The sequence below is a fragment of the Trachurus japonicus genome, chromosome 6 (genome assembly GCF_045865225.1).
Source record: "Trachurus japonicus isolate A0001 chromosome 6, Traja_1.0".
NCBI lineage: Eukaryota > Metazoa > Chordata > Actinopteri > Carangiformes > Carangidae > Trachurus > Trachurus japonicus.
Window position 1 is genome coordinate 25,708,882 of NC_140912.1, and position 27,815 is coordinate 25,736,696.

Sequence of the window (27,815 nt, forward strand, 5' to 3'; positions counted from 1 at the left end):
CTGCACAGCGACCCCCTCCACACAGATTCACATGGTGGGCTGAGTATGTGCGGGGTGGGGCTCAGTCCGAGGACTGTTTTGAAGTAAAAATTTGCTCTAAATCTACGTGTCGGACTGTAAGAACACCAACAAACAATGGACCGGAAACTGAATCTGAACCGAGCTGAGACTTTCTCCTTTGTCAATCCATGGATCAGATATTTTCTCTTCTTCTTCAGCTTCTTGTTTTGGGTGAGTATAGAGCTGCACTGTTGAATTATTTTTCTTCCAGTAGTAGGCTATGGGTCAGCTCTGACATAAACAAAGCTATTGTGATGTCCTGTGACATTAAATATTCTTAATATTTCTGAGCTCACAAAACACCAGCTATCAGTGAGTTACTGTATAACTTTTCCAAAACACAGATCTGCTAAGAAAGGAAGTACTGTAAAACTAAAAATGGAAAAAGGAAAAGGATTATCAATAATAAATAGGGAAATATAATTCAGATAGTATCTGGAACTGCACCAAGCCTCCCTGCTGTTACCATTTAACAGTTTTATACGGACACCCAGATTACCCAGATATAACTTTATTCCTAATATTGAGAGGTGCATTCATATCAAATCAGTTCAGGTCTGACTCATCCTGAAATATAAAACACCTGCTGGTGATATTCAAATGTTTCCATATATTACCCATCATTTGATATCATGAGAAATAACTTGGATACAAGATCATATTAGTATTTGACAGAACAATTACTTTGCTACCATTGGGAGACAATCCATAAATCATAAAATACTGAAGGTAGGCCTAATGGATAAATAGTAGGAATATTAAGATAAAGGCAGTTGATAAATGGTTAAATTATGTAGCTAGAGAGAAAAATAGCTAATATTTGACAAAAAGGTAGTGGATAAAATACTTAGCTGAGGGCAACTAATATACTTACTCTAGCTATGTTAAAATCCCTAACAGTAATGGAAATATCGCTAATTGCAATGGATGAATTAAAGGTAGTATTTAGCTAGACTATAATGGTTAAATGGCTAACACTTAGCGGTTTAATATGAAGGCTAAAAGTAGTAGATAAATGGCTAAATTGCATACTGTAGCTATAAATGCATTTTAGATTATTGTTATTGCTAAAAACCCAGCTAGTATGGGCCTAAAAGAAAATCCATCCTGCTGTATTTTTCTCAAGCAGAGAATGGTTAAATTGAAAGGCTAACAGTGATCAATAAACACAGACTCAAATTAGAAAAGCTCTACTTCTGGTTGTTAATGTAACTTAGGGACCAAAAGACTGGTAGAGAAAGATTCACAAAGGTACAATATAAGAGATACTTCGATCAGGCTCTTCTTTCTTATCAGCCATTACTTTTGCACCCACACACACATGCACAAACACACATACACACACACACACACACACACACACACACACACACACACAGGGTTAAGCCTCTTTGTGAGTAGCCTACAGTATCTTGTTTTTCTACCATATTACAACTTTGAGCACACAGATCACATCTGTAAAGCTATCAAGTCCATACATCTCCATCATATCCCTGTTCATCCAATCCTACACAAACACAGCGAGGTGGCAAACACTGTACCACACACTCTGACTGGGTTTAGAGCAAATCAGCAATAACTGCAGCAGCAACCACACACACACACACACCGGCCCGTGTTGACTTTGTTTATCAGACACGGGCTCAGAAGTGAACACTGCAGCCCTAATCCATCAGGCCTTTGTCCCCACGTCCCCACGGCTCAGTTCAGCTGGCTTTCACCTCCGCACACAATCTGCTGGGAGAAGCCTGATTCATCCCTTTGAAAAGCCTGAGAACAGAGCTGGAATACATTCACTGTGTGTGCGCCTCCTGTTGTAAATGTTACACTACCACCCATATTCACATGAGCACATGCACAATGGTAAACAGACAAATGGGACTGCAGGTGCGCACCCTCCTACACAACAGACAGAAAAAAATTAAATAAATAATAAAATACTTATGACTGTGCTTTCAAAAATCTTGAAAACATTTCAGTTTCAAGTAGAAAGGGCATCATCGATGGCTTTTGTTTTGTCAAGTATCTTGTCGTCAAGGCTGGTTATTGATTTAGAGAGCAATGAAACATATTTTAAAGTGACAATTTACTTCAACAGAACACAATTTAAAAAGAAAAACTTTAATCAACATGGAGCCTGCCAAATAAAAATTACACCTATTACAGAGCAAATTATGCCATAAACCATGGATTCTGATGACCACCAGTGATATGATAGAGGCTTTTCAGACAGAAACAAAAACAAATCCATGTTTATACGTGGGTCAGACAAAAAGGTATACACAGAGGCGCTCATAAGACACACACACGCAATTAGTAATCAGGAAAACGTGTGTGAATCTGGAGGCTGGAAAATGAAAGCCAAGTCATCCAGATTGTTATTCAAGGTGAGAAAGACAATCAAGGAAAAGAGGGAAATTAGTGTTGACAATGCAATCAACAGGAAAGCTGTAATTCCACCTACTTTCCAACCTCCTCACTGTTTCATTGTGCGGCTATACGGTTAATATAGATGACACATCCTTAGCAGCTTTATTTACACTTGCGAAATATTATTGCTTACAGTAGCCTACGTGCGTGCATGAACGTCTGTGCCAGGATGTTGCCACCTTAAGAAAGAAAGGTATTCTTCCCTTCATCCACAGCACAGTGTGGGCGGCTGACGTCTCTTTTCTGTTCAATATTTTACTCTGCACACAGAGATTGTTTTTTTTTTGTTTTTTTGTTTTTTCTAACAAACCAACAGTGGCCTCAGACAGATCAACACCCTCACACACACCTCTTGCTTCTTTCTCGTTCTTCCTTTCTATCTCTTCTGCCGGAGTTCATCACAGTGAAAGAAAAAAAATAATTAGGCTACCTGTCGTCCAGCTGCGATTGTGAGGATATAAAATGTGACTCTGCAAAGCGTGAGTGGATAGGTTAATAATCTTGATTCTCTAATCGAGGTCAAGTTTTATTCAACACGGAGACGACACGCTTATGTAAAATGAAAAAAGTAGAAAAAAAGGTTTGAATCCTGTAGCTCCTGCTGCATTACACAGTTTGTAACATTAACGCCTTTCATATTCAGATAAAGCTAAGGATCCATATGTTGTTATTGTTTCTATCATGTTTTTTTTTTCCTGCTGACATCCATCTGTTTGTTTACTGCAAACACACACAAACACTGGCAACGTTGCCATGGCTACAGGGGCTCTGCTTACTCAGCACCTGAGAAAAAGACTCATCATTTGCTAATCTGATCACACCTGTCCTCAGGTTGACAGTGCAAACAAAGTCTGTGCAGAAACAACAGCAACAAAAACAGGAAGAAACATATTTTTCATGTAACAAGGTTAATAAATCCAGGAGAAGTGCACATTGCAGATCGGCTGTTTAACAACGGCTGAGGAAAAGATGGATGTTGTAACCAGGGGAAGGCTTATAGCCTCCCTCTGTGCTTTTTATGCTAACCTATAAGGTATTCATCCATCCCTAGCTGCTAGCTTCATATTATTATGGGAAGACATGAGAGTGGCATTGATCTTCTTCTTATAGGTCAGAGATTGTGTTGGTGCATTTTTCAAAGATGTTAAACAATATATTTCACTTTGTGCTCCACTTTGGAAATATTTGATGCTGGATTTTCTGAGAATGTGAAGGTCTTTTGCTTTCTGTGCTATTTCAGTCCAGTCGTGATGTGGCTAAATCGCTGAAAGAATAAATTCTCTCTTTCCCCCGCAGGTGTTCTCCTTGTTGATTGTTGCAATCGGGGTGTATGCTAAAGTCCAGAAAGCTACAGGTACATAAACGACTGACTTTCTTCAACATTTAGGTACAAAACTCTAGTCTGCAGACACTGTCTATCATCCTTTGTTATAACAACAGAGAGTGGATTGCCTGGTTTTTATCATACCCATCCAACTGTGTCCATGCCGTCACAATTTTGTGTTCCCGTTGACACTTGGCCTTTTGTATTTGTTCACCTGTTAAGCTTCCCCTACAGGCAATAACATGTCATGTTTAGTGGGCTGGTGCAGCTTTAGCTTTATCCTTATCCTTAGCTCACCTCTGTTATTATTTTCACATTTCTTTTGGTGGCGGACAACAAAAAGGATTAATTTGGGCTCATCCCACTGATAAGGCCTTTATATCCTGTATAATCCGCATACATATCATTGATATGTTAAGGGAATGAAACAGCCAGTGAAAGAGAGGCAGAGGATGCAAAAACAGGAAAATATAGTTTAAAGAGAAGGAATTAATCTAAATAAAGGTTAGAAATGGGAGAAGAAAGGCAGTCAGGGCGTGAAGGCAGGAATAGAGAACGATGGACATTTAAACAGGCTGTTATGTTCCTGTCTTTCTGCCAGACACAGTGCGGGACACGTTCCTGATCGACCCAGCTGTCATCCTAATTGTTGTGGGGGTGGTCATGTTCTTCATTACTTTCTGTGGCTGCATCGGGGCCCTGCGAGAGAACATTCGCCTCCTCAAGACAGTAATAGAAATAACAGACACATTACTAACACCGGCGCTGTGTTTTGCTATCTGAAATTACATCTAATCCATTGCCAAGTCTTCGCTACATTTGTGTGCAACAACAAATCTGATCATCAGTTATGATTGTCTTCAGTCAGACTGTGTTATCTCATGTGTTTTCTTCTTTTTTTTCTGTCTCTAGTTCTCCTTCAGCCTGACGCTAGTCTTCCTGACCCAGCTGGCCATAGCAATCCTTGGCTTCTTCTACTCTGATCAGGTATCTGCCTCCTCATCAACAATCTTATACTCTATGTCTATGATATGAAGTCGCTATGAGGGCACAGTTAAGCCACGGTTGTCTTCCACAGTGACACCACCGCTGACCACGAATGCCTGGTCTCCCATTGATTTTGTGTATTCTTTCCCAGTCTGTACAGTAGGCCTACATTTGTAAACTACAGTGTATAGGACTTAATGAGGCGTGGCATCTGAGCCCACAGATGGGCTCGCTGAGCGCACAGGGGGGAAGTCTTGTAAATGTCTGGGCCACACGACAGACGCAGAAAAAACACACATAAATACTACCACCACCACCACAGGAATAAAAAATAAAATAAAAATCTGTGTCTGTACTAAATTCACCCTGCCATTTCCGAGGCGGGGGCAGCAGAACAGGTGAAGTGCAGACGCAGGCCAAAAGAGACAAATATGAAGTTAAAAGGTTTTTATTGTGGCGCGAGGAGGAAAGATGGATTGCAGGTTACGGGGGAGGGAGCTTGACCCGGGAGCTGTGAGCCGGAAACTAAAGGCTGGGCCGGGGCAGTTATAAGGGCGGTTATAAGGGCTGTGGGAGCAGGTCCAGAGCGAGATCTGAGGGGATTGAGTCGAGCAGGGATCCAGAGAGGAGCAGCAGGGCGGAGGCAGAACAGAAGGCATGACCAGACGAGGTGGGGGAGACGGATCAGGCATGACCGTGAGAGGAATGGAGAAAAAGGATGGAGTCGTCTCAGAGGAGAAAAGCCAATGTGGAAAAAAAAAAAAAAAGAAGAAGCAAGAAGTGGTAAATTATGGCTCCAAGTGTTGCAACTAATAATTGGCTGCAGAGTCTACGATCTGGCAGAGCGGTGCTGGTGGAAGAGCTGGGTATTTGTAAAAGTCTTGATTACATGATGGGATGCAGCTGGTGAGGATCTGCTCCGACTCCAGCACACCTGTCTCCACTCACACAATCACACACACACACACACACACACACACAGAGAAAAGAGGGGGAGAGAACCACTTGTTCTCTCTCAACAGGTTTGGGAGACCCTGAAGTGGAAGGCGTGGCCGAACAACGTCCCAGAGAGAGATGTAACACTCCTCGCTGTTATCACTGTCAGACATACGCTACTCACAGAAAGTTAGGGTTATTCAATTTGTGCGTGAAATTTATGGAAAATGGAAAAATGTTCATGCTGCAGTGATATTAGGCTATATCGTTAAAGTAGGCCGTTTAAAGGAATAGTTCACCAAAAAATGAAATTCTGTCATTATTGACTCACCCTCATGCTGATGAATACTCCAGAGTACTTTTTTATTTCTCAAAGTGCATCTGGAGACCTGGGAGGCCGATTCGTAGTCCAACAAAATCCTTATATGAGATTAATAGGGTCCGACACAAAAACGGCCATAAAACTATACAAAAACCTTGTAATATTCCTCCTTACTGCTCGTCCACTGCAATCCAAGTGTCCTGAAGGGATATAGTCCAGAGTTTACTCGAAACAAGGTCATTTAGGACATTTTTACAGCCTAAACAGTCCTGTATTGAATGGGGCGCGTGAACGTCAGAGTCCTACAGGACTGTTTAGGCTGTAAAAATGTCCAAAATGACCTTGTTTCGAGTAAACTGCGGGCTATCTCTTCAGGACACTTGGATTGCAGCAGACGAGCAGTAAGGGGTAAGCTTACAAGGTTTTTGTGTAGTTTTATGGACTTTTTTGTGTCGGGCGCTATTGACTCTCATAAGGATTTCGTTGTACTACGAACCGGCCCCCCGGGTCTCCAGATGTACTTTGAGGAATAAAAAACTACTCCGGAGTATTCGTGAGTCAATAATGACAGAATTTCATTTTTTTTTTTGTGAACTATTCCTTTACGTAAAAGTATGGAGTGGTAATTTCAGTGGTGGGTAGCCTACAGTGTAACACAACAAAAACTGTCAATGTGTCAATAAGTTCTCTTGTGGTCAAAGGACGTCCACTTCTCAGCCTTTCTCTGACTCTTCCAGTCTCTTTGTGTGTCTGTTCAATCTGCTAATGACACTCTGTGACACTCGAAGCTCAGTGGACATTTTCCCATCTGAAACCTCGACATAGCCACGTCCTGTTGATCGATCGTTAGGTGTCGTCTTGGTCTCATGACGTCAGAATGTGAACAGCAGGATGAAGAAGACTGTTTGATTACAAGCTGCCATTGAACCAGAACATTTAGCGGTCGATTCATGGATCAGACACTTGTGGTTAATTATCTTGTTAGTGAACAGCATGTTGTGTTCTGAAGTACTGAATCATTGAACAGTATGACATGTGCATTCAAAGTTTAGAGAAGGTCAGATTAAATTCACTTTTAAAGGTTTTAGTGAATTTTAGGTGCAGTCTGAAATTTCGCCCAAAAGTCAAATATCTCTAACCTTTTGTGAGTAGTGTAGGAGAAATCCATCTTTGTTCTCTCCAGGATGTGGTGCCTTCAAGTGACTGGACTCTAAAATACTCAATTCTAGTTCATTACAACCTGGATCATCCTCAGCCGGGTACTCAACAACCAATCAAGAAACACCAAGCGCCAGCTGATCAGTGAAAAAAAAAAAAAAAATCCTTCACTTTAGTTGGACGCCTTTGGTGGAGAAAATCAGGCTAAATGATAAAATAATTCCCCATTCTGCCCATTATTTATATCTATTACAGCTAATTTTGACCTGGTGTACTTACCATTGCTGTTCACTGGCACAGTTCCAGCTTTGATGACCACAGATAAAGACAAATCTACAAGGATAACACCCCAGTTGCGAGAGTGGTGGTGATGACTTTTTTTTCCCTACTCGTTCGTGACTTATTAATTGAAAGCACTGGCCTTCAGATTGCATCAATTCTGTACATGTTGCTCTGTGCAGTTGTTCCGCTATTTACAGTGGTAAAGCCACAGAATAATACCACGGCTGAAAAGAAATGAATGAAACTGCACATGTTGTGTAGAGGCATTTACTGAATTGATACTGGGAAAGAAATCGAAAAAAAAAGTAAGCAATTAGAAAGACTTTGTTTGGGCTTTTGAGATATTCAATATGCAGCTAATTTGTACTCTGCAGAGATAAGTATATTTAAACATATTCCTAATACCTTAAGAAGAATAATCAGACACGTATTTAACAAGAAAAACAAGTTTAAAGAGAAAGAACAAAGACTATACATGGATTTTAGTGAAGCACTCTCTTTTTAACGCATTATAAATCACTGTCTACACACTTGTGGGGGTTCTGGTTCCTATAGGTTAGGATACCACCGATTAGAAATAGCTGTCTCTGAATGAGAACAGAGAGCCCAGTCAGTGGCTGCACATAAATCTATATGTGCATTTATATACTGTATGTTTGAGCCCCAAATACGACCCCGGCGGTGACTGATTTAGAGGCTGCAGCCAGGGGATGGAGAGGATCCTCCCTCTAGCATCCACTTATCTCCTACAGTAACATCCCATTAGGGCTCTCCATGGAGAATAAAAAAAAAAGAAACACCCACACCCAGAGCAGCCGGTGGTGGTGGCAACATTCCCTGACATCGGTGTCTCGTGGTGAGGTGTCTGGTGCCTGATGATACCTCTCCTCTCCCTTGTGTTCTCTGTCAGCACTCGGACTGCCTGCTGCTAAACAGAGCAGTTTAACAAGCCTCCCAGCATCCTTCCTCGCTAAATGATTCAAATGCTTCGGCACTTCAAAGTGGAACCAAATGTTCCATTTCAACAGATCCCTTGAAGGAGACTTTGCCGCTAATGACATGGGGAGGTGTGATGGGGTGGGGGGGCTTGGAGACCCATGAGCTTACTGTACCACATGGAATCACAGACACAGAGGGAGGGGACGAGAAAATGAAATGTAAAAATCCAAACAAAATTTAGTAAAAACACTTCAGGTTAAAAAATATGTTTCTTTTTTTTCCTAGTAGAGCTCACAGTATTTATCAATATAACCTGTTCTAATACGAGGCTGTGATAGGAACAATGCAGAGAGCCTTCAGCTAACTGCTAACAGAAGTTCATTTCAAGCTTAATAAAATTTTAAAGTTCAGCAGCTTATTAGCATACACTGCTCCTATTAGCATACATTACATCTGAACTCAGCCTGTATAACCACAGCCCTCCCCTGTTTTCAGAATAATTTTTTTTTAAAGGATGGAAATTTGCATTAAATACCTTTTTCAAATTTCTATTTATATGAGAGAAAAGAAAAATCTAAATATTAACAAAGTGAGGCCCTATAATATGCTGAAAGGGAATATAATATAATGAAGAATGAACGCTAACAGAATTAAGTAGCACATAGTTTTAATGTCTGAATCAACCATTTAGTCTGAAATACTCATTACAAATTATTCAATCAAATCAATGTATTTCATTTATATTTCATCTGGGTTTTGTTTATTCAGCTCGAGTGGAGCTGATGAAAATTGCCACATTATAATAACAAATGGGTAAGTTCAGACAATTATACAACACTGCTGGAATGGTGGAAAACTTGCACATGTGCTCTGCGGTTGGTATGCATGGATTGAATTGATCCAAAAAACGGCATGAATGGTTTAATTATCGTTACTCTGCTCTACTCTACTCTGCAGCCGTCATATCACAGCAGGAGTCTCTGCTGCTCTAATTGACATACACATCAAGCGCCTATAATACAAGCAGCATCACATAAACTGTGGCTTTTATTATTTATATTTATTTTAATATGGACATGACAATAATATATTCACTATGCATTTTCAATTATCCATATGCAGCCCAGGTAATTAGCTGAGCCAGTTTCACCATATCACTGAGTACCTGAGCAGACGGGTTATAAAATTGCACCTATGGCCATTTTAATGAAGTCATTAAAACTTTGCCATTTAGATTTCCCCTAAAAAGTTCATATGAAAGTTTTTTTTCAGTGAATTAACACCTTCATCACGTTCTTTTTCTCCTAGACTCGGGATGCTTTAGGAAAGTTTGTGAAGAAAGCCATCGTGCACTATAGAGATGACCTGGATCTGCAGAACCTGATGGATTACATCCAGAAAGAGGTGCTCGTGCCAATTTCACTTAGCTAGAGTGGATGTGCTCGTGTCTGTTGGTATCCACACTTGAGTCTACAAATTGATCACAGCTAGTGGAGCTAGTGGTTTATTGAACATGTCTGGGGACCAAAACCAAGAAACCGCAGCTAGTGAGTACAGAGCTGTTATGTCTTGTGTTTGTTATTCTGGCCTCAGTGAGGGTTTTCCACATGAGAGGCTACATGTAAACATACAGTTCCTGCACTCTGCGAGACTCCTCATGTGATATTTCTCTTCCATCTGCACACGTTGGCAAACTTGTGAGCCTGGGTTTTCCCATGGGAGAAGCCCAAGACTGACAGAATGTACAGAGCAATGAAGGACCGTGTTTCTAAATATATACCTGTGCTGTGCTCCTCTCTCCTCTCTCTGTCTCCGTCTCTCTCTTTCCTTCACTCAGTTCAAGTGTTGTGGGTGGAATAACTACACAGACTGGTCTTGGAACCTCTACTTTAATTGTACACATACAAACCCCAGCACGGAGCGCTGCTCTGTGCCGTACTCGTGCTGCACTCCTGTTCCTGGAGAGGTGTGTGTGTGTTTTTCCAATATTAAAACTTATACACAATCCACTAATATAATCAAACTGTAACAACAAATTTTCTTGTATCAGGCTGAATCCCATTTAACTGCATTTCTTGGCTATATAAAGAGATTTGAGTGTAATTTGAAGCAGAACAAGAAGTGCCCTGTGCAGAAACTGGCAGATGTATCAGTCATTAAGAACACAAAGTGTCGTTGATGTATGAGATCTGAAACCAGACCCAGACCCAGCGATGTCAGTAAGTTCTTCTCCAGGTCCAGTACTAAAATTAGAAACTGGAGTTTTACCTTGCATCACCTACAGTACAGAGAAAAAAGGTACGACATGTTTGACTAATGCAAACACTGACCAGCCACAGGGCTCAGTAGGTAAGAGGGTGAAGTGAATAACATTCAAAGCGGCAGCGGACAGTGAATTGATGTGTTGAATTCAGTATCAGTGGGTGGTCTAAGGATCTGACTCTGAGTGACTTTGATATGGGCTGAATTGTGATGCGAGTTGTGTTTTTATACAGTAGTTTGCCTCACATTGACTGCTGGGTGCATTCATGCCATTTACCAGGGGAAGAGAAGGCAGCTTGAAGACAGTGGGAGGGGATGCACTGTGATGTTCTGGGTCTGCTGCAAAACCTTCAGTCCTGGCGTTAATCTGGATGTTACTTTGACGAATACTACCTAGCTAACATTTATTGTGGTGCAAGAACACTCCTTATTGGAAATGGTATCCCCTGATGGAAGTGGCCATAAAAGTTGTTTATGAAGGGCTTGAGGAACAGAAATACCTCAGATCTCAGTCTGATTGAAAATCTTTGGGATATGCTGGGGGGGGAAAAGGACACTCCTGATGAGTCAGTGCTTTTTTGGCTGCACATGGAGATCCTATAACAGCTGGTGGTTTGAACATTGCTGGCTTATCGGTGCTGATATCCTGATGTGCATCGTTTTACAAGAGAGGAGAGAATTTTAACTTCTGAATAGATGTGGCACCTGCAGTTTTTAGCACGGACTGAGTGTTGAAGCCTGATCCGAACATCTGAACTGCTGCCCGCTTCTCGGATTTGTTCTGCAATTCAAATAAGTCTGCTGTTGTGGCTGTTGATCGGAGCTAAGCATGCAGTGTTGAAACCGGGGACATCAGCTTCCTACATAGCTGGCTAACTCCATGAATAATATTAAAAAAATAATAGTAGAAAAACAACACAAACTGTGGATGAGATCAAAACAAGTGAGTGAAACCAAATCTCTTTACTTTGGTAAATTTAAAACATGTTAACTGGTCCTTGCAATTGCTACTGCAGCTGCCACGTTGACTGATAATGATAATGACGGTGGCAGAACAGATACATCACCTGCACTGATTTAATTGGGTTGGGTAAAGAAAAACTAAATCACTGTCCCTCCTAAACCGGATATTGCCAAACACTGAACACTTCAGCCAGAATGAATGAAGAGGAACAAAATGGCAATCTCAATTTCCTGATCATCGGGCTGAACGGCGGTTATAACAGCAGTTTATCTCTGTGTTGATGTCACTCATTCAAGTGTTACACCACCACCCCAGCCTGCACACAATTAACAGCTATTAATTAGAAGATATGCCAGGAAACTAATGTTATAAAAGCACTAGAATCTAAATGAGCTACAGAACGATATAAGAATTGGCTCTGTGGATGGAGAGATGTATTTGCTTTACTTTACTTAGACATAAGATAAGCGTGGCAATAACTGCAAATGCTTTATTTCTTAGCCTGGAGCTAACAGCAGCCTGTCTACATCTGCAGGTATAAATCAATGTTAAAAAAAAAAGTTCAGAAGGATAAAATCATCAAGGGAAAAGTCTCTCAGATTGAGCCAGACAAACTACATCAATAAGGAGGTGAGGCTAACCACGTGGGATACAATTGACCTATCCAGCATATACAGAGTGCTGATATGTTATCTGACATGCAGCAGCATGCAGGAACATCAGCAGCCTTTAGAGCAGCACTGAGGGTCTGTGATTTACCTGCTTCAGATCTCATCTTCTAATCTTCTTTCATGAAGATTTGATGATATTTTGTCTTTGCCAGCATCAACACACACACACAAACATGCACAGACACACACACACCCACACATAGACGCCTGTGCAATGTGCATACATAAGTAATGAAGTGTGTGCAGATGAGGATGCATGCTTACAGTATATATGTAAATAGTGTACTCATGCATGCATGAATACACACATTCCCGCTCACACAAGGACACACACAGAAATGCTTGTCGGCCTCTCTGTGCTGGAGACACGCGGCTGCACATCTGGCAGAGCCACCGCTAACAATTCCTTCTAGTCTAGTGTGAAGACAGAGGACTAAAGAGTCCATGTAGATCCATCACACTAATATTGATCATACATCACGCTACACGGGAAACAGATCACAGCAACCTTTTTCGACATGGGGGAAAAAAAAAAAATCAATTAATTACTGCAAACACTTTTAGAGCTGAAGCAGTGCTGCAACCTGCTGTTTGGAGCCCGCCACTGCATTTTCTTCTTGAGGGACTACTTGAGTAGTCTTCCTTGTCACATCAAATGGATTCAGATGTATCGCTCTCTTGTTGTTTCCCTTCTTTAATTCCAAGCCTCTGTAGTTGTCAGGCCTCGACAAAACTCTCCCTCAGCTGTCACTGGGGCTAATATCTTTGTGAATGCAAAATAACACAAGATATGTGCAACGGCAGCAGCCTGTGAGAAACATCCTCTCAAAGTGCTTCCAGCGCATCAGGTTTCAGCGGAAATCAAGGTCATCTTTACAACTCTGACATTCTCCCTCTCTCTCTCGCTCTCTGTGCCTTTGCCTCTGTCTATCTGCTACAACAGACGGTCATTAACACTATGTGTGGGTTCGGGGTTCAAACCCAGAACTTCCTGGAGGCAAACAAGTCAATCTACCCAGTGGGTTGTGCAGACAAGGCGGTGATGTGGATCGAGTCTCATCTGTTGCTGGTGGGTTCTCTGGCCCTGGGACTGGCCTTGCCTCAGGTAACTACACACACACACACACACACACACACACACATAGACTCATTCAATCTAAGCTATGCAGAGCTTTAAGAGGCAACAGTCCTTTGCCGTTGGGAACCTCACGACACTTCAGGGCAGAGATGACTCTAATCTTGTCCTAAATAAGCTCCCTCTCTCTTCACACACATATACAAGTCAATAGAGGCATCAACTGGAGGTGTTACGGATTGAGTGTAGCAATCAACATATTGATGGTTCCTGCTACCTCACAGTCAGGCTTTGCACGCTGCATTTGGAACGTGACTGTGAAATAGTCTGAGCAGCGCTTCATCAATCAGGAGCCTGCACCTACACACATCTGGTCAATGGTAGAAATTCATTCTCTTCCCTTCCCAACCTGTCTCATAGCATAACCTCATCGTCATTCAAAAATAACATTCTATAACAAAGCATAAGTGTGGATTAATATGAGGCCGCTGGGATATAACTGATTTAAAATGGAGTTACACCTAGACAGCAATAACTAGGCACAAAGGGATGATGAAAATTTAACTGCACATTATTCATTCATTACACTGTTCTAGATCAGTTAAATGTGTGAGGTAGAAGTCTACACGTGATAAATGTTCAGATCATGTGTCCAACACAGTGGGACACTGACGGTTTTGCTCCCATTCATTGGCGCACCGCTGCACAAAGCGCCGCCGCAAATCCCAAAGCATTAAGCCATGCTAATAACTCCAGTCAATATGTTAGATTGGCCATGAAATCACATTAGCACCTATCAGGAGCTGTCGCTAAATAATAAGGTGACTTACTTATCAAAATGACTCAGGTACTGTCACATTGCATTCCCGCACAGCGTGCAGCTTTGTCACTGGGCCTTTTAGTTTGATCCATCTCGCTCTCATATCTGTGTGAGTGGGTCCCCAGTGATTGGGTAGAGAGAGAGAGAGGCATGTGAATTACCCATGATTCCTGTCAAAACAATTGCATTAGTATTCCAGTTGCTCTGATGCACGGTTAATCTCTTGATGAAGTTATCTTCTTTTGTCGTGCACGTCCTTACTAAAACACAATTACTAGATTTGTTGGCATAACAAGCCACATTTAAATCAAACTGTTAATTATTGAAGAGTTCACTTAAAAGCTGTGTTTGCCACCAAATGTGTGTGTTCTCACTGTGAGTATCCAAACAGTCTTATCTAATTTTCCCAAACATTTTCCTCCCAGTGCCAAATGAGCACTGCGACACCCTTCTGAGGGACCTTGAGATGCTCGACGCACGCTGTACAATTACCGAGAGTCTGTTCTGTAATCTAAAGTGGCTGCTACTGTCCTCTAGATTGCAGGGATCGTGCTGTCCCAGATCCTGATCTCTCAGATCAAAGATGAGATTACCTCAGTGTTGTGAGACTGGGCCGACGCAGGGGGAAGACGAGGGGAAGAAAATAACTTACAGTACTCCGCTCGGCTCCTCTGACATCTAAAAGGACATCTTTTTTTATAAAACTGCGACTGTATCTCTGCAATGTTTGAGTACATTTCTTATTCTTAACGTGCTGTTGCCCCCGGGCATACAAGTGTGGTGCACTTTATGGTGTTACTCAAATATTCATTCACATGCAAAGTGCCAAGTGTATATTTATTGGTTTTGATAATGGTTTTTTTGTGTTGATATTGACATGAAGATTTTATCTCAGAAGAGTATTTATATTTAAATGTGACATTTACTAATAAAATTCAGAAGAAGAAGAAAGTCACAGTCATCGACACTGATTAGAGGCGTCTGTTTTGCTTAAAAAAGAATAAACTCAGATAAAGCGTTTGGTTAGACTTGACAGCTACTTATCATGCAAATTGACAACATGTGGTTAATATTGGCTCATAACCTTCAGATATGTGCAAATTAGTTGACATAAAAAGTTTACAAAGTTAAATGGCTCAGCAATCACAAATGGCACCAAGTTCAGGACTGTGTAAAAGGTTCCTGACAACACTGTAAAATTCCTGCAGGTTGGTTTAGAAATCTCTGAGAGCCACACACCGGCACATCACATCATGATGTTACTTTGATGATTCTTACATGGGAGCTGCTCATGGGTGCAACATGCAACCTTTCTAAGCATGGAGAGCAAGAGCTGTCTGCATCAGTCGATTGGTCAGGGGGGAGTTTGGCCTCGCGGCATCACGCTCCACCAGAAGAGATCTAGGAAAAAAACACGAGACGATACACAGGTGAACGCAGATTCTGAGAAACTACACCCTGAGAGGCTGACCTGATCAATAATGAAAGTGTAACATGGTGTACAGACAGAGCAAGTTGGTTATATAATGCGAGCATACAGCTTGTTTTTCTGCATGCACAAGGAAACCCCAGCAGCCGGGGCGAACACTGCGATGTACAACAGCCCCATCCGTACAACACCATCATGATGAAATCCAGAGGTTTAAATGGTGCAACATCTTTCTTTTCACTTGTCATCTGAATTCACGTTCAGACATGGATGACAAAGATCTACAGAACTCAAATCGGAAAAGACTTGGCCTCTGAAATCCCAGTTGTACATTACCTGCCAAGTTTTTGGTGGTATCTGCTCTCTGATTTTATGGCTGCGTGGATAAGAAGTTGATTGAAGACGTCCCTCTGCAAACAACAGCACACGGGCCCATTAGTAAGCACGAGACCACTCCAACAGTATATATAGAGAATTTCCACCTTTTTTTGTGTCATACAGTATGTAAACTGTTGCACCTTGGGGAATGGGTTTCTGAACACCAAGGACATAAAATCCATCAGCATCCATCACAGGGATTCATTATTCATGCAATGGTGCACTGTGCCCCACGCTCTCACTCCATGTAGCATGTTCATAGACTGAAAGGCTCTTATGTAGAGCATTCTTCACCTCTGGCCTATTTTCACACCAACAGGGATTTCTGTTTCACTCTAGAAAACTCGATTCAGTGTGATCAATGATATCCAGAGAAAGTAAAGCCTCGAGGCTGAAGGGGTTCTCAAAGGTGCGCAGAGATCAACAGCTCACCCTGGGCTTGATTTTGTTTTATTTCTTTTGTTTGCTTCGAGTTTTTAACCGTATTTCTGTGGATCTTACTTGAGCGTCACTGCCACCTATATGCACCATGCGGTAGCGTAACGGCTGCAGGAGCTCCACACTTCTGCCGTAGTTGCCTCGGTTGTACTCAATCATAGCTTGACACATTGGTACACCTATATTCCCAGCCAGCTGATGTTGCTGATTGTCCCCTGGCTCCCTGCGAAGAAAAGTAGTGTTATAGTGAAAGAAAAAGACATTTCTTGGTATAGCTGGAGGGTTTAGAAACTGGAGTTGTGAAATGTGGAAGAATGAAATAGGCTATCTCTGTACAAATATGATCCTTATCTTTGCACATCGATAAAATCTCACCAAACTTTTTCACCAATATGTAATACACACAATGGGTGATTTTATCAAGTATTTGCTTCCCTTTTGTCTTTTGTTTTTTTTAAGTTGATAAAATGGAGGGAAAAAAAGCACAGGTGAAAATCGTGTTTGGTTTCATGCACTATGTATTTTAGGGCTTTCCAGTTTAAAATAGGGTGAGAATACAAATATACACCTGTTTTTTCCCTGCTGACCAATGTAACAGAGAAACCTGTGTCTGAAATTTAACATCACAGATAAGAGGACGTGAAGTCATTTGTCAGACCTACAAAAGCACAGAGAATAAAGCCAGGTTTTATGAAAGAAGGAGAGGAAAACACAACAAACTACAATTTTAAAATCACTTCACCTGAGCACTTACAACATCACACCACAAGTCAGAGGAGCAAAAACCTAACAACCTGTTATTTTACCTTTCCGTTTCCTGCAGAGGTCTGCTGCTTAAATATGTGATTCTCCAGACTTTTAAAGGTTCATAGCAGCTCAGGTCCAGTTTGAAGAGATAGAGTGGAAAGATTTCACTGTGGATCTCGCACATTCATGTTTCATACACCGTAGAATCACTGATTTTTTCTTTTTGCTGCACTGAAAATATCAAGACTTTTCAACTCACATCCCCACAGACGTCCTTTTTGCAGGAATACACGGTTATCAACGTCACCCCCCAAAAGATATGCAAAACACACGTGAAGACAGTCAGGTGTCACATCTAAACTTAGCATCATTTTATGCAAAGCAGCTGAACTGTGACTGAGCTCATTTACAGCCGTGGTCTCAGGAAGTACCCTGCTAAATTAAAAAAAATGATGCAAACTCTGGCGTCCCTGACAGTAATTTACAACAGGCTGCGTACATATCCCCCAAAGTACCATGTTGAATTTTTAATTACTAATAAAAATGAGAGTGTAGTTCTTTCTGCAGAAACATGCATTTGGTTTTTTATATATTAAAATATATATTTTAATTAAATTATTCATGGAGAATTTTAGCACACAGGTCACAAACTGCTTCCCTGACTATGAAGGACTTGGGAGCGTTAACGCAGTCCTTGCAGGTAGTTGTACCTCAAGGACCAGACACCACCTTCCTGGCAATTAGAGAGAGGAAAAGTACTGACATGAAAGATAAAGATGATGCTAATATGTGATTTTTTTCATTTAAATTAAAATGTTTTCACGTAAGATGAAGGAAAATCAATAAAATCTAGAGAAAAGCTCCAGGTTGGTTTATTTGGACAGATTGACAAGGGTATTAGAGCATTACTCCACTGAACGGTGAAAGGCATGAATATATCCGAGTTGAATTCACTTCACCATAAGGCCAGAGCTTCCATACTGCTGTGAGGCTTTCTTGGATTAGCTCATGCTTAGAGTCACTGTCTCCGACTGTAAAATTACATTATGGCAAAATTTGGATTATGTAAAACTGTGCAATCCTTCCAAACCAAGGTAATAAGAGTGACACAGTATATGTGAGTGATGGGATTAAATAAATGCAGAGCTTTAACATGTCTGCTTGGTTTGCCTGATGATTCAAAGTAGAGCTGAGCTTGGGATAAAAAAAAAAAAAAAAAAATCTGTTTCTTACTGAGGAAGTGACTTTAAGAGCTGCTTTTCGCCCCGAAGGCGCACCGTTCCCCAACTGTTGTGACTTGAGTTACATTATGTAATGGTGGAAGAAACCATGAGAATTTAAAAGGACTGGTTTTCAAATGGCAGATTTTCTGTGGGTTGTGTTCTGGACCGAATGCAGAGCACAGGCTGTTCATGGTCAGGATGCCAGAACACATTTAACCACAGAAACTCCACAGAGGCAGCAGCTGCTGGTGCAACATCTGCTACAGAGGGTGGACCCTGGTCTGTGAGATGGACTGCAGCTCTGAATTCTCTATCAGACTGCATTCGCTCTCTCTCTTTCCATCCTACGCTCTGCCTTGTTCCTGTCTCTGTTTTACATAAGGCCTGGGTGGCTCTTACGTAAGGCTGGCAGAGTGTTGAGGTGTGCAGTGAAGGGAAGAAATGGTGCGGAACTTACTTAGCCAATTCCTGGAGGCCCTCGAGCAGACGCTGAGAAGTCCCACTCTCTTTAGCTCCCAGTGAAGCCATGAGGAAGTGGAGGTCGTTAAATAAGGTCACGTGATCGTCGGTGTGAGGCTGCGTTTCCTGAAGCAGCTCTCGCCAGCGATCCTTTACGCACACACCTGAAAGGTACATAACACAAAACACAAGCTCAGCTTCAAGGCTCAAATTTACAACGCTCCTTTTAATGTATAAAACACTTTCAAAACATCTAGAGGTTCATTTAGACCGTTTTACTTTGAGAAAAAAAAAATGGTCAGAGGTTCTGTTAATTACACCCGTTTCTAACACCTTGTGTTCAGATTAATGAGGTATGATAACTGGAATTATCTCACCTCATTAGCAGGTTCATTTAAGACCATACTGTCTTAAATTATCTTAAATTAGATGTTGCACTTGCCCTTCGGCACATTAGCAACATGTTAACAAATGTTGCAGCATTTATGCAAAGCCAATTAGTGTCATTTTATAAACCTCCTTCTCTAACCTTCCCTTAAAATTCTGATCAGTGATGTCCAAACATACCGTGTGACAGATGGAGAGGAAGATCAAAACTCTCCTCAAAATGTCCTTAATTTAATGAGATGTTTTACTTGCACAGCTTTACCTTCCATTTCTAGTCTGTAGAGCATTGAGCTGGCATCCACAGTGTCCAACATGGATCCTGTGGCTTTACAGCGTCTGAATACCTAAGGGGAAAAACAGGACATATTTTCACGATTCACCTTGAACACGTGACAAGCGCATATAACCCGGTCTACACGACGACTCTTTCTACATTAAACATTCATAGATATCATCTAACTTGATGTAAGAATGTCTGTTGTGTGAGTCCTGAGTAACATTATGAAATGTTCTTGTAAAAGTCTGGGATGTCAGAGAGCTTTACTTTCAAACTGTCTCTGGAACTCTCTCTCTTTGAACGTAATTGGATTCTGCTTGTTCACACTTACCCTCTTGACTCAGGAGCACAATACATTGCTTTTAGTCTGAGTCCCTTGTGTACTGGTACATGCATGACTCTTGAAAGAACACAGAGTGTTCTCTGACGGATATACCATTAACATTTCGATGGCAACTCTCAACACAAACCAACCTGAGCGTCGTATATTTCCAGAGCGGCTTCGTACTGCTCCTGTGGAGGAGGAGTGAGGTGAGAGAGACAAATTTGAATGACTTCAGACTTGAGAGATAAGCAAAGTTGATAGATTGTGTTGCACAGATGCAAACACAAATTAATCTCCCAATATAATCAACTCCAGACTTCAAATTACCCAGGGGGAAGGATATCATAAATACATGTTCCACAAACACTCCTGCTGCCAATTATTCGCTTGACTGAGAAAACTCATTATAATCTTTACCTTCTCGATGAAGTATAGAGCCCAATGCCAATAGTTATGACTGGCCAGGACGTCAGATACCTAGAATTAAACAACACATACTTCAAATATTTTCCTTAGGGCTATTTTAATTTGCAATTTAACTCGGTGGACTCTGACAGGACTATATAGTGTTACCGAGATGTCATTTGTCATTAAAAAAAACAAAAACAAAACAACATTCATAAGAAGTTGTACCTGCCAGTCTTTCTCTCTACTTTCCATGAACTTCAAGCCTTTGTCCACCTCTGCCTTCATCTCATAAATATGGGCTACAGAGTGGACAGACCAAGCATCATCTGGGGTCAGAGTGAGGCCCTGCAACACGACAATTTAAAAGAAGCAACGACAAATGAACACAGATGCCGAAAAATACTTGATTTGTTACAGGTGTGGTGTGAAAAGCCAGCCATGTCAAATAAAAGTTTACTTTAAGAAAAAAGTCAATCATGTGGTACAAAAACGTTTGCTCCCATCCCTTGTGCAGCTCTATCCAAATCTGCTTGAGCTGCACGTGACTTAATTCAAAAATAAATTAAAGGAACACTTCAAAAACATAGTACACAAAACTTAAAGGGATATGCCGGCGTAAGTTTAACGGCATGGTCTAACACACCGTTACACCAAGTAACGATTATTATTGTGGCTATGAGTGGCTTTTTTGATGGCCATTGCTTGGTGGAGAAATAGACAGCAGTGTATTATTATCGTGCGGTTTTTGCTGAAGTTGCTACAACTAGAGAAGCTAGCAGTCGGCAAACTTTATCTCTTGAGTCGGTGTCACGGTGTGTTAGACCCTGGGTTAAACTTATGCCAGAATATCCCTTTAAAGTATAGCCTATGAATTTCAAAACTATATATTATAAATATTCAAATATATTTATTCAAAAACTATGAAAAAAGTAACTTAAATACACTCCACAAATTATAGCTCTTACACCAGGCTAAAATGGCAATTCAAAAAAATAATGGCAGGTTTAAATCTCAGTTACTATATCTTTCATTTTGCCTATGATGTCCTTCCATCCTTTTTCAAGTGACCTTCATGTCACAGCTGCCTTGTCAGGATTACGCATTCAGGAGAAAGGTTCTGCGGTTTGAATGAGCCGCTGCTTATTACTGGTCTTCAACAGCAAATTACTCGCCGAATCGAACTAGTTCAATCAGCACAGGCACAAATGGCCTCATCGACCACCGGGCCACAGTAATGGCAGCAGAGTGTACAACAGAAAGAGAGAGAGAGAGAATAAAAAGCATCTCACCTCCATGGCTACTTTCTCAGCCTGGTCATAGAAGCGAGTCTCCAGGAGACCAAAGGAGTACAGTCCTTTCAGATAACTGAGAGCACAAAAAACACCTCATTACTAAATGGACACATCTTAGAAAAGCAGATGCTGGTTTTGTGAAAATGCCAATGACAACGACAGAAACGGGAGTGATTTGAAATGATGCTGCCACTTTGTTTTTTTTGTTTAAGTCAACATAATTATTAGATTGTTGTTTACTTGTGTGTGCCTTTTCATCCTGCTGACAGCTGCCTACACAAATATTGCTCTTTTGGGAGTGTGGGCTTTTTATTTACACCGTAGCAATGTTTTGACATAATGCTGCAGATTTGACTCCATAATAGACATGGCTTGAGAACATTGTTGTTGAAAAGAGCTGAATATTACCATTAAATGTAAAAAAAAAAAAAAACAGGAAATGGATTTTGTTGGTCTGAGTCATCTGTGTGGTTGGAGGAAGAATGTGGAAGAAAACAATAATTTAATCACTTCTAGTTGTCACACAGGAAAGAGGTGTGGGATTGCTGAACAATACGATTCAGTCACTGTCTGCGGCATCTCAGTAGACTCCTCTTGAATCACTCTTGCTTTTCTCACATCCACCAGACAGCCACCCACACTGACAGGTAAATTATACTGTGCGCTCTGCGTTTCAGGTCTTTGTTTCACTTTAATGATCTCCCTTGCATATATTCTTGCACTCTTACTTTTTTTTCTTCTTTAGTTCATTTTTATGCTTGTCTGTACCTCAAATTACACTTATGCTACAGGCATTCTTAAAGGTAGTCACAGATATTTTTAGGGGCAGTAGAAACAAGATATGAGCATATACCTAGGTATAGTTGTGTGAAAATAGACATGTGCAACAGTATTCACTCCTTTAGCTGTTACTGTTCTCCAACTCCTGAGGGAAATATCCGTCTCTTTAGCAGCTATAACACTTACTATGTTCACTTGTCTATGTGATGATTGGTGCTAACTGCTAAGCATGAGTATTTGGAGTTTTTTCATTTTCTCATCGTAGTCATAGTTTATATTGATTATAGCTGCTTCAAAGTCACAGTTTATTTAGATCTCCTTCAACAGTTACTGATACTCCCATGATGCCTTGTGTGCTAAACTATACTTCATGGATAGTACCTCATGTGACCTGTTAAACATTAAGAGCTATTAAAGTTACAAACAATGCCATAGATATTCATTATATTAGCAAATAATAGTACAAATTATAATGCAAAGATTTTTTTTTAAATGCACAGAATTACACATAGATCAACTGAACATCAGCTGAATGCATGATTACATATACAGTTTATGTGTTGCTATTACTTATCATCATGTAGTTGATCTTGATGTAGGAGTGTTTTAAAACTCACAATCACTCCCAATATATCTTTAACTCAGCAAATATATTGAGGTCACTGAGTTTTCAAATGCCTGTCTATCTACCCAGCATGCTTCTCTAGTAATAATGTGTAATAATCTGTGTGTCTTTTGTACCTGGACAAAGGCATGTGTGGTTTCCAGTGGGGCAGCACGCGGGCCACAGAGTCCCTCATCGGGGTTTGGGCTCCCATGTAGAAATAGGCATCATGGGCAAACTTGAGGGCCAGCATGTCAGTGGGGTGATCGAGCAGAATGTCCTCCCATGCATCACTGGCCTTGGGAAAATTTCTACAATAAAACAAGATAAAGAAGAGCACAAGTTATGAAGGACAACAGATTGAATGAAGCATGAGACTGACAAAGATGTCAGTATACTCTGTGCTGAACGGAGGGAATTACAGAGGCTCTAGAAAATCCTATGTGTCATCCAAAACAATATTGAGAAACAAAATGTCTTCTCAAATTACCATATTTCCGACTGCTCCCTGGGGAAATGTGACACTGCAGATAAAATAAAAATATCACTGGCTACAGTGAGAATGAAATTTACAGTTTAAGTGTCTCTGGAAAACAATGTAGATGAATGCCGTGGATCTGAAGTGTGGCACTGTGTCTGATACTATATAGTTGACAGAGACAAAGAACAGCTTGTTGAAAAATAGAATAGATAAAAAAAAAAATTCTAGCAATCCTTTGTTGTCTAAAAAAGACAGCGTTCTTCTTTCACAGGCAACCTATTTCCTCTGGCGTAGTAATAAACAAAACTCATCTGCTCCGAGACTGAATGCTGACTGGGCGCAGTGAAGACCTGACTTCAAAACAACACTGAGTCAGTGGAAACTGTCTTTTTTTGTAACAAATTCTTGAACTGTTTAATGAACAGCACATAGCTTTTTATAATACGCAATCTTCCTAGAAAATTTTCATTGAATATTTTATATTCAAGCAATGGTACTGTATGTACAATTGTTGTGTGATTATATAATCTACTAAATATTTACCAGATGCAGATGCTGATGCAGTTGTACTGTAGATGCTGTCTTACTTAATATGACTCCTTACTGACTGCTGCACCATAAAGGCCTGATTGGCGCAGGGCTGCAGGGATGGACTGTCCTCTTAGTGATTTCATCCCTCTCTCTGCAGAAGTCTGAAGCTTTCTCAGAGCGACCATTGTGTCCTTCCTTAGTCACCTCCTTGACCAAACTCGCCTTGACCAGAGTCCTGCTGCTTTCCTCCATTTCAAAGTTATTGAGGTTTCTGTGCTACTGGGAAACTCAAAGCTTTAGAAATGGTTTTCTACACTTGTCCTGACTTCTGTCGAGCCACTTTATTTCAATTATCATTTTCATTGCGGAGGCCCTTGCAGAGAGTTTCCTTGGACTTCATGGCTTGGCCTTTTTTCCTCGACATGCAGACAGAACTGTGGTGCCTTACGTACAGAGGTGTGTGCAAGCTTTTAAACCATATCCCATCAATCAAAAGATTTCATTATAATATCTGTAAGCAGATTTCAGTTTATGATTTTTTAATACATTTGCAAAAAGAGTCTAAAAAGGTGTTTTCATTTTGTTGTTATGGACTATTTATCGGTCACAATAGTACATTTTAAACATTAAAGATTGGTGTTGACCCTCCTGTCTTCACCGGATTCCCTCTGGCAACCGGGCTCAGTATCTTACCCCTGTGAGAAGAGCTCTATCGCCTTGACATGGAGCCTCTCTCTGGGAGAGATGTCCTGGCTGTTGGCCAACTCCACTGTTCGCCTCACCGCGCTGGCCAGGCGCTCATTCAGCCGGGTGGAGCTCGCTGTTCCCGCCAGCTCCAGCCCTGTGCTGATCACATGGCCCATAACTACCGGGGGGAAAACAAACAAACTGGTCTTTAAATATTATTTATCACTACAATACAACAGTTCACATGAAACATCACATGTTCTCTTTCTTCTGAAATGAAGTAAAATAACTGCAATCGGAGATCAAGATAGGCCTCTCAATTACTGTTCATGTTTGGAAAAACAATGACAAAGGCAAAGTTATTATTAAAGGTTTTTGTCCCACTGTGTACCCTGATGAGATCGCGGGGTGGCAAACTGTTAACTCTGCGAACTAGCTTCAAACTCAGTTTTCTCTTCTGCCTGCGCATGCTTTCCTGGAAAGAGAACTGGTTGTGGCAATAATTGTTGCTTGTTAAGCGCTTCTGCTAAGACAAAAAGTTACAACATGTCCTATGACCCTCTTGTGCAGACTAGACTTACGTAATTACACAGCCTTAAGAGGGACTGAATATTAGTTGGCAAAAAGTTGTTTTCAGTCCAAATGTACGAGGCCACTGGAAGGCCATACTATTAATATCATTATCATATTATCAATATATTCAGATTGGTAACATCTTATTTTCACAGTTTATCAAATCAAGGTAATTGGGGCTACGCCTGCACCTCAGTTTATTTCCTTGTGTGTTTATAATGCAGGAAACATTAGAAAGCTGCTTTCAATTTCTAGGGAGCATCAATAAATGCTGAACAGGAGCTTGATTTATTAGCATGGACAAAAATCAAATACTAAAGCTGAACCACAAATCATTCAATTGGCTCAGTTTTGACGACGGACAAGTACTGATTAACCTCTGTTTTATGATCCCACAGTCAAAAGATCAATGCTCATGGTAAATAAATGACAGCGCAGACAGTCACAGAAACATGTGACAAGCAATAAGACTTTTTCTTTTACTGGTGGATACTTCGACTTAGATGAATGCCCTAGTTCACCTAAATCAACTGCACATATGAGTAATCACATTGATGCTTGTTGTTTGCACATGCATTTTATAGGTCATGGTCCCGTCTATTTATATGCTTAGATTACTCAGCATGTTTACCCCAGTTACTGTATATTATATATTGGTTTAACGACCCCAGTGTATTTATGACTCCAACTAAAATTTAATATAAAAAGGAGCTGACCTCTTATGATGTTTGTTTATTTACAATACAGAGGCATCAAGTGATTTATAATTAGGTTATTTCTGCACTGCAGTAGATAACTTTAGCAGTGTTACCTTCATCTTTTCCTTGCTTTTTATCATAAATTCTTAACCTTGATTTTTTCTTTGCCATCTCCTTTTTTAACAACTTGCTGCTACCTCCTATTTCGATTCATTTTGAAAGAGTTTCTTATCACAAGGAATAAACTGATGTTTGACTATCTGACTATTTACCAAAGTTGGGATCAGCTGCATGGATGGCAGAAATGCATCCTTCAAATCCTCCCAAGGTTTCATCATTCCTCCATTTCACATACTAAGAGCCAAACACAATTGAGATTATGTTGTTAACCGTGCATTTTAAAATAGTATGCAGTTAAAATGACACTCTGTATGTGCATAATGTCCCTCTGTGTGTGTGGGAAGGAGGTTACAGTATGGTTACCTGCGTGAGTAAGGCGTCATACAGTTTGCAAGCCTCATTACTGGTGGTGGACATGCTCAGGCCCTCTGCCCTCCATGCCTGTGAGAGAAAGAGGTGTTAGACTAAAGATAATAATGCTGTATGGTCGATACTGTATTCAAACACACGTTGTGTTGTTAAAGTGCAACTTCTCTATGTGGGAAATCTGTGCACTCTTATGTAAGCGACCCTTTATTGTGTCAACGACTGATTCAACACAGTCAAGTTTCACTTTTGGACATTATTAGTAGGAACAGGGAACAAACAAACAAAAAAACTGCCCAAAAGTTATTATTCTGGTAGATATTTCATTAATTATCATCCCCACTTCGGGTCTATGTGCAAACACAGGATGTTATGACAGTTTTTTAATCGCCATAGTATTTTCGCCGGTTGCATGAATATCTGCAGCACACGCCTTTAATTTCAGACCAAGGTTCACGTCGTTTTCCTTTGTCTCTGCCAACATGTTTCGTTTTTACAGTGCAAGTCAAATGCTTCCTCTACTAACCTCACAGTCTCTGAAACTTGCAGCAGCCATTTCTCAGGGTCACCAGCTGTGTTGTTCTCTCTCTGAGTCCTCGACCTCAGACTAGACTGGAGCTGGAGCTGCTGCTGCTGCTGCTGCTGCTGGGTCCACTCACAGGAAACACAGAAGGACGGATCTAGGCGCCTTTTCAAAATAAGTGCACGGACATAGCGTTCAAAAATGAAGCACCACTAACTTTATAGTGTAAAACATTTTCATCCCTTCATTTGTTTTCTAAAAGTGGCGTGTGCGTCTGTAATTTGAGGAGAAAGCGCGAAAAAAAAACTTTGCTATTGACTGTGGATTTTATTTTGTCAACCATCTATCCTCCTATCAGTCACACACACAGATGTTGCCACTGTAAAGTGATAGCTCGTTAATTTGTCACTTTCTTGTTGTCTAAAGTAAATTCCACTTCTACAAGATATTGCTGGACTACTAATATATTTGTGTTAGCACGACTTAACAGTTTTCAATATTAGGTTTATCCACAATAACCATTAAAAATGTAGGGACATTTCCATACCTGTGTGTATAATGAAGAAACATATTTTCATGCAATCAAAAAGTAATGCTGTAGCAATGCGAAACATTTAAAAGAACAACTGCATTGTTTTATTGCCATTTTCAGCATACATCCAACACCCCTATGCATTTTTAGCTACATGAAGCATTTACATTATGAGTCATGTGTCAACAGAACAGTTTAAAAATTAGGATTCATTTTTTTTGTACATATAATACAGTTTGCACACATGTTAATAAATATCAATACAATCATGTCAAACTTATCACACACCATCTAAAACAACAACCCTTAAAATTATGTAACTTTTTG

The 27,815-nt window shown here is 40.6% G+C and overlaps 2 protein-coding genes across 2 annotated transcripts; one reads left to right on the forward strand and one right to left on the reverse strand.

The window, feature by feature from the left end:
- On the forward strand, positions 1-15,212 carry tspan33b (tetraspanin 33b). Its single transcript, XM_085780017.1, has 8 exons — positions 1-231; positions 3,787-3,844; positions 4,416-4,543; positions 4,727-4,801; positions 9,747-9,842; positions 10,276-10,404; positions 13,279-13,440; positions 14,768-15,212. The coding sequence occupies exons 1-8, from the start codon at positions 136-138 to the stop codon at positions 14,834-14,836; spliced, it is 813 nt and encodes a 270-aa protein (XP_085636143.1). The 5' UTR covers positions 1-135; the 3' UTR covers positions 14,837-15,212.
- ttc38 (tetratricopeptide repeat domain 38) lies at positions 14,934-27,072 on the reverse strand. The gene is made up of 14 exons (XM_085780013.1): positions 26,960-27,072; positions 26,431-26,508; positions 26,220-26,301; positions 24,683-24,854; positions 23,115-23,288; positions 21,591-21,666; positions 20,527-20,646; positions 20,311-20,370; positions 20,043-20,081; positions 19,554-19,635; positions 18,903-19,068; positions 16,539-16,698; positions 15,996-16,069; positions 14,934-15,631 (listed from the first exon to the last, which is right to left on the reverse strand). Exons 1-14 carry the CDS (start codon positions 26,987-26,989, stop codon positions 15,544-15,546), a joined length of 1,401 nt encoding a protein of 466 aa, XP_085636139.1. The 5' UTR covers positions 26,990-27,072; the 3' UTR covers positions 14,934-15,543.
- Positions 27,073-27,815: the final 743 nt, after the last annotated feature.

Coding starts and splice junctions, on each gene's coding strand:
- tspan33b (XM_085780017.1), top strand. CDS start 136: ATGGACCGGAAACTGAATCTGAACCGAGCTGAGACTTTCTCCTTTGTC. Junction 9,843..10,275: donor TGGATTACATCCAGAAAGAG/GTGCTCGTGCCA, acceptor TCCTTCACTCAG/TTCAAGTGTTGTGGGTGGAA. Junction 10,405..13,278: donor GCACTCCTGTTCCTGGAGAG/GTGTGTGTGTGT, acceptor CTGCTACAACAG/ACGGTCATTAACACTATGTG.
- ttc38 (XM_085780013.1), bottom strand. CDS start 26,989: ATGGCTGCTGCAAGTTTCAGAGACTGTGAG. Junction 23,289..24,682: donor ATAGAGCTCTTCTCACAGGG/GTAAGATACTGA, acceptor GTTTTATTGTAG/AAATTTTCCCAAGGCCAGTG. Junction 20,371..20,526: donor GTAGAGAGAAAGACTGGCAG/GTACAACTTCTT, acceptor GTTTAATTCTAG/GTATCTGACGTCCTGGCCAG.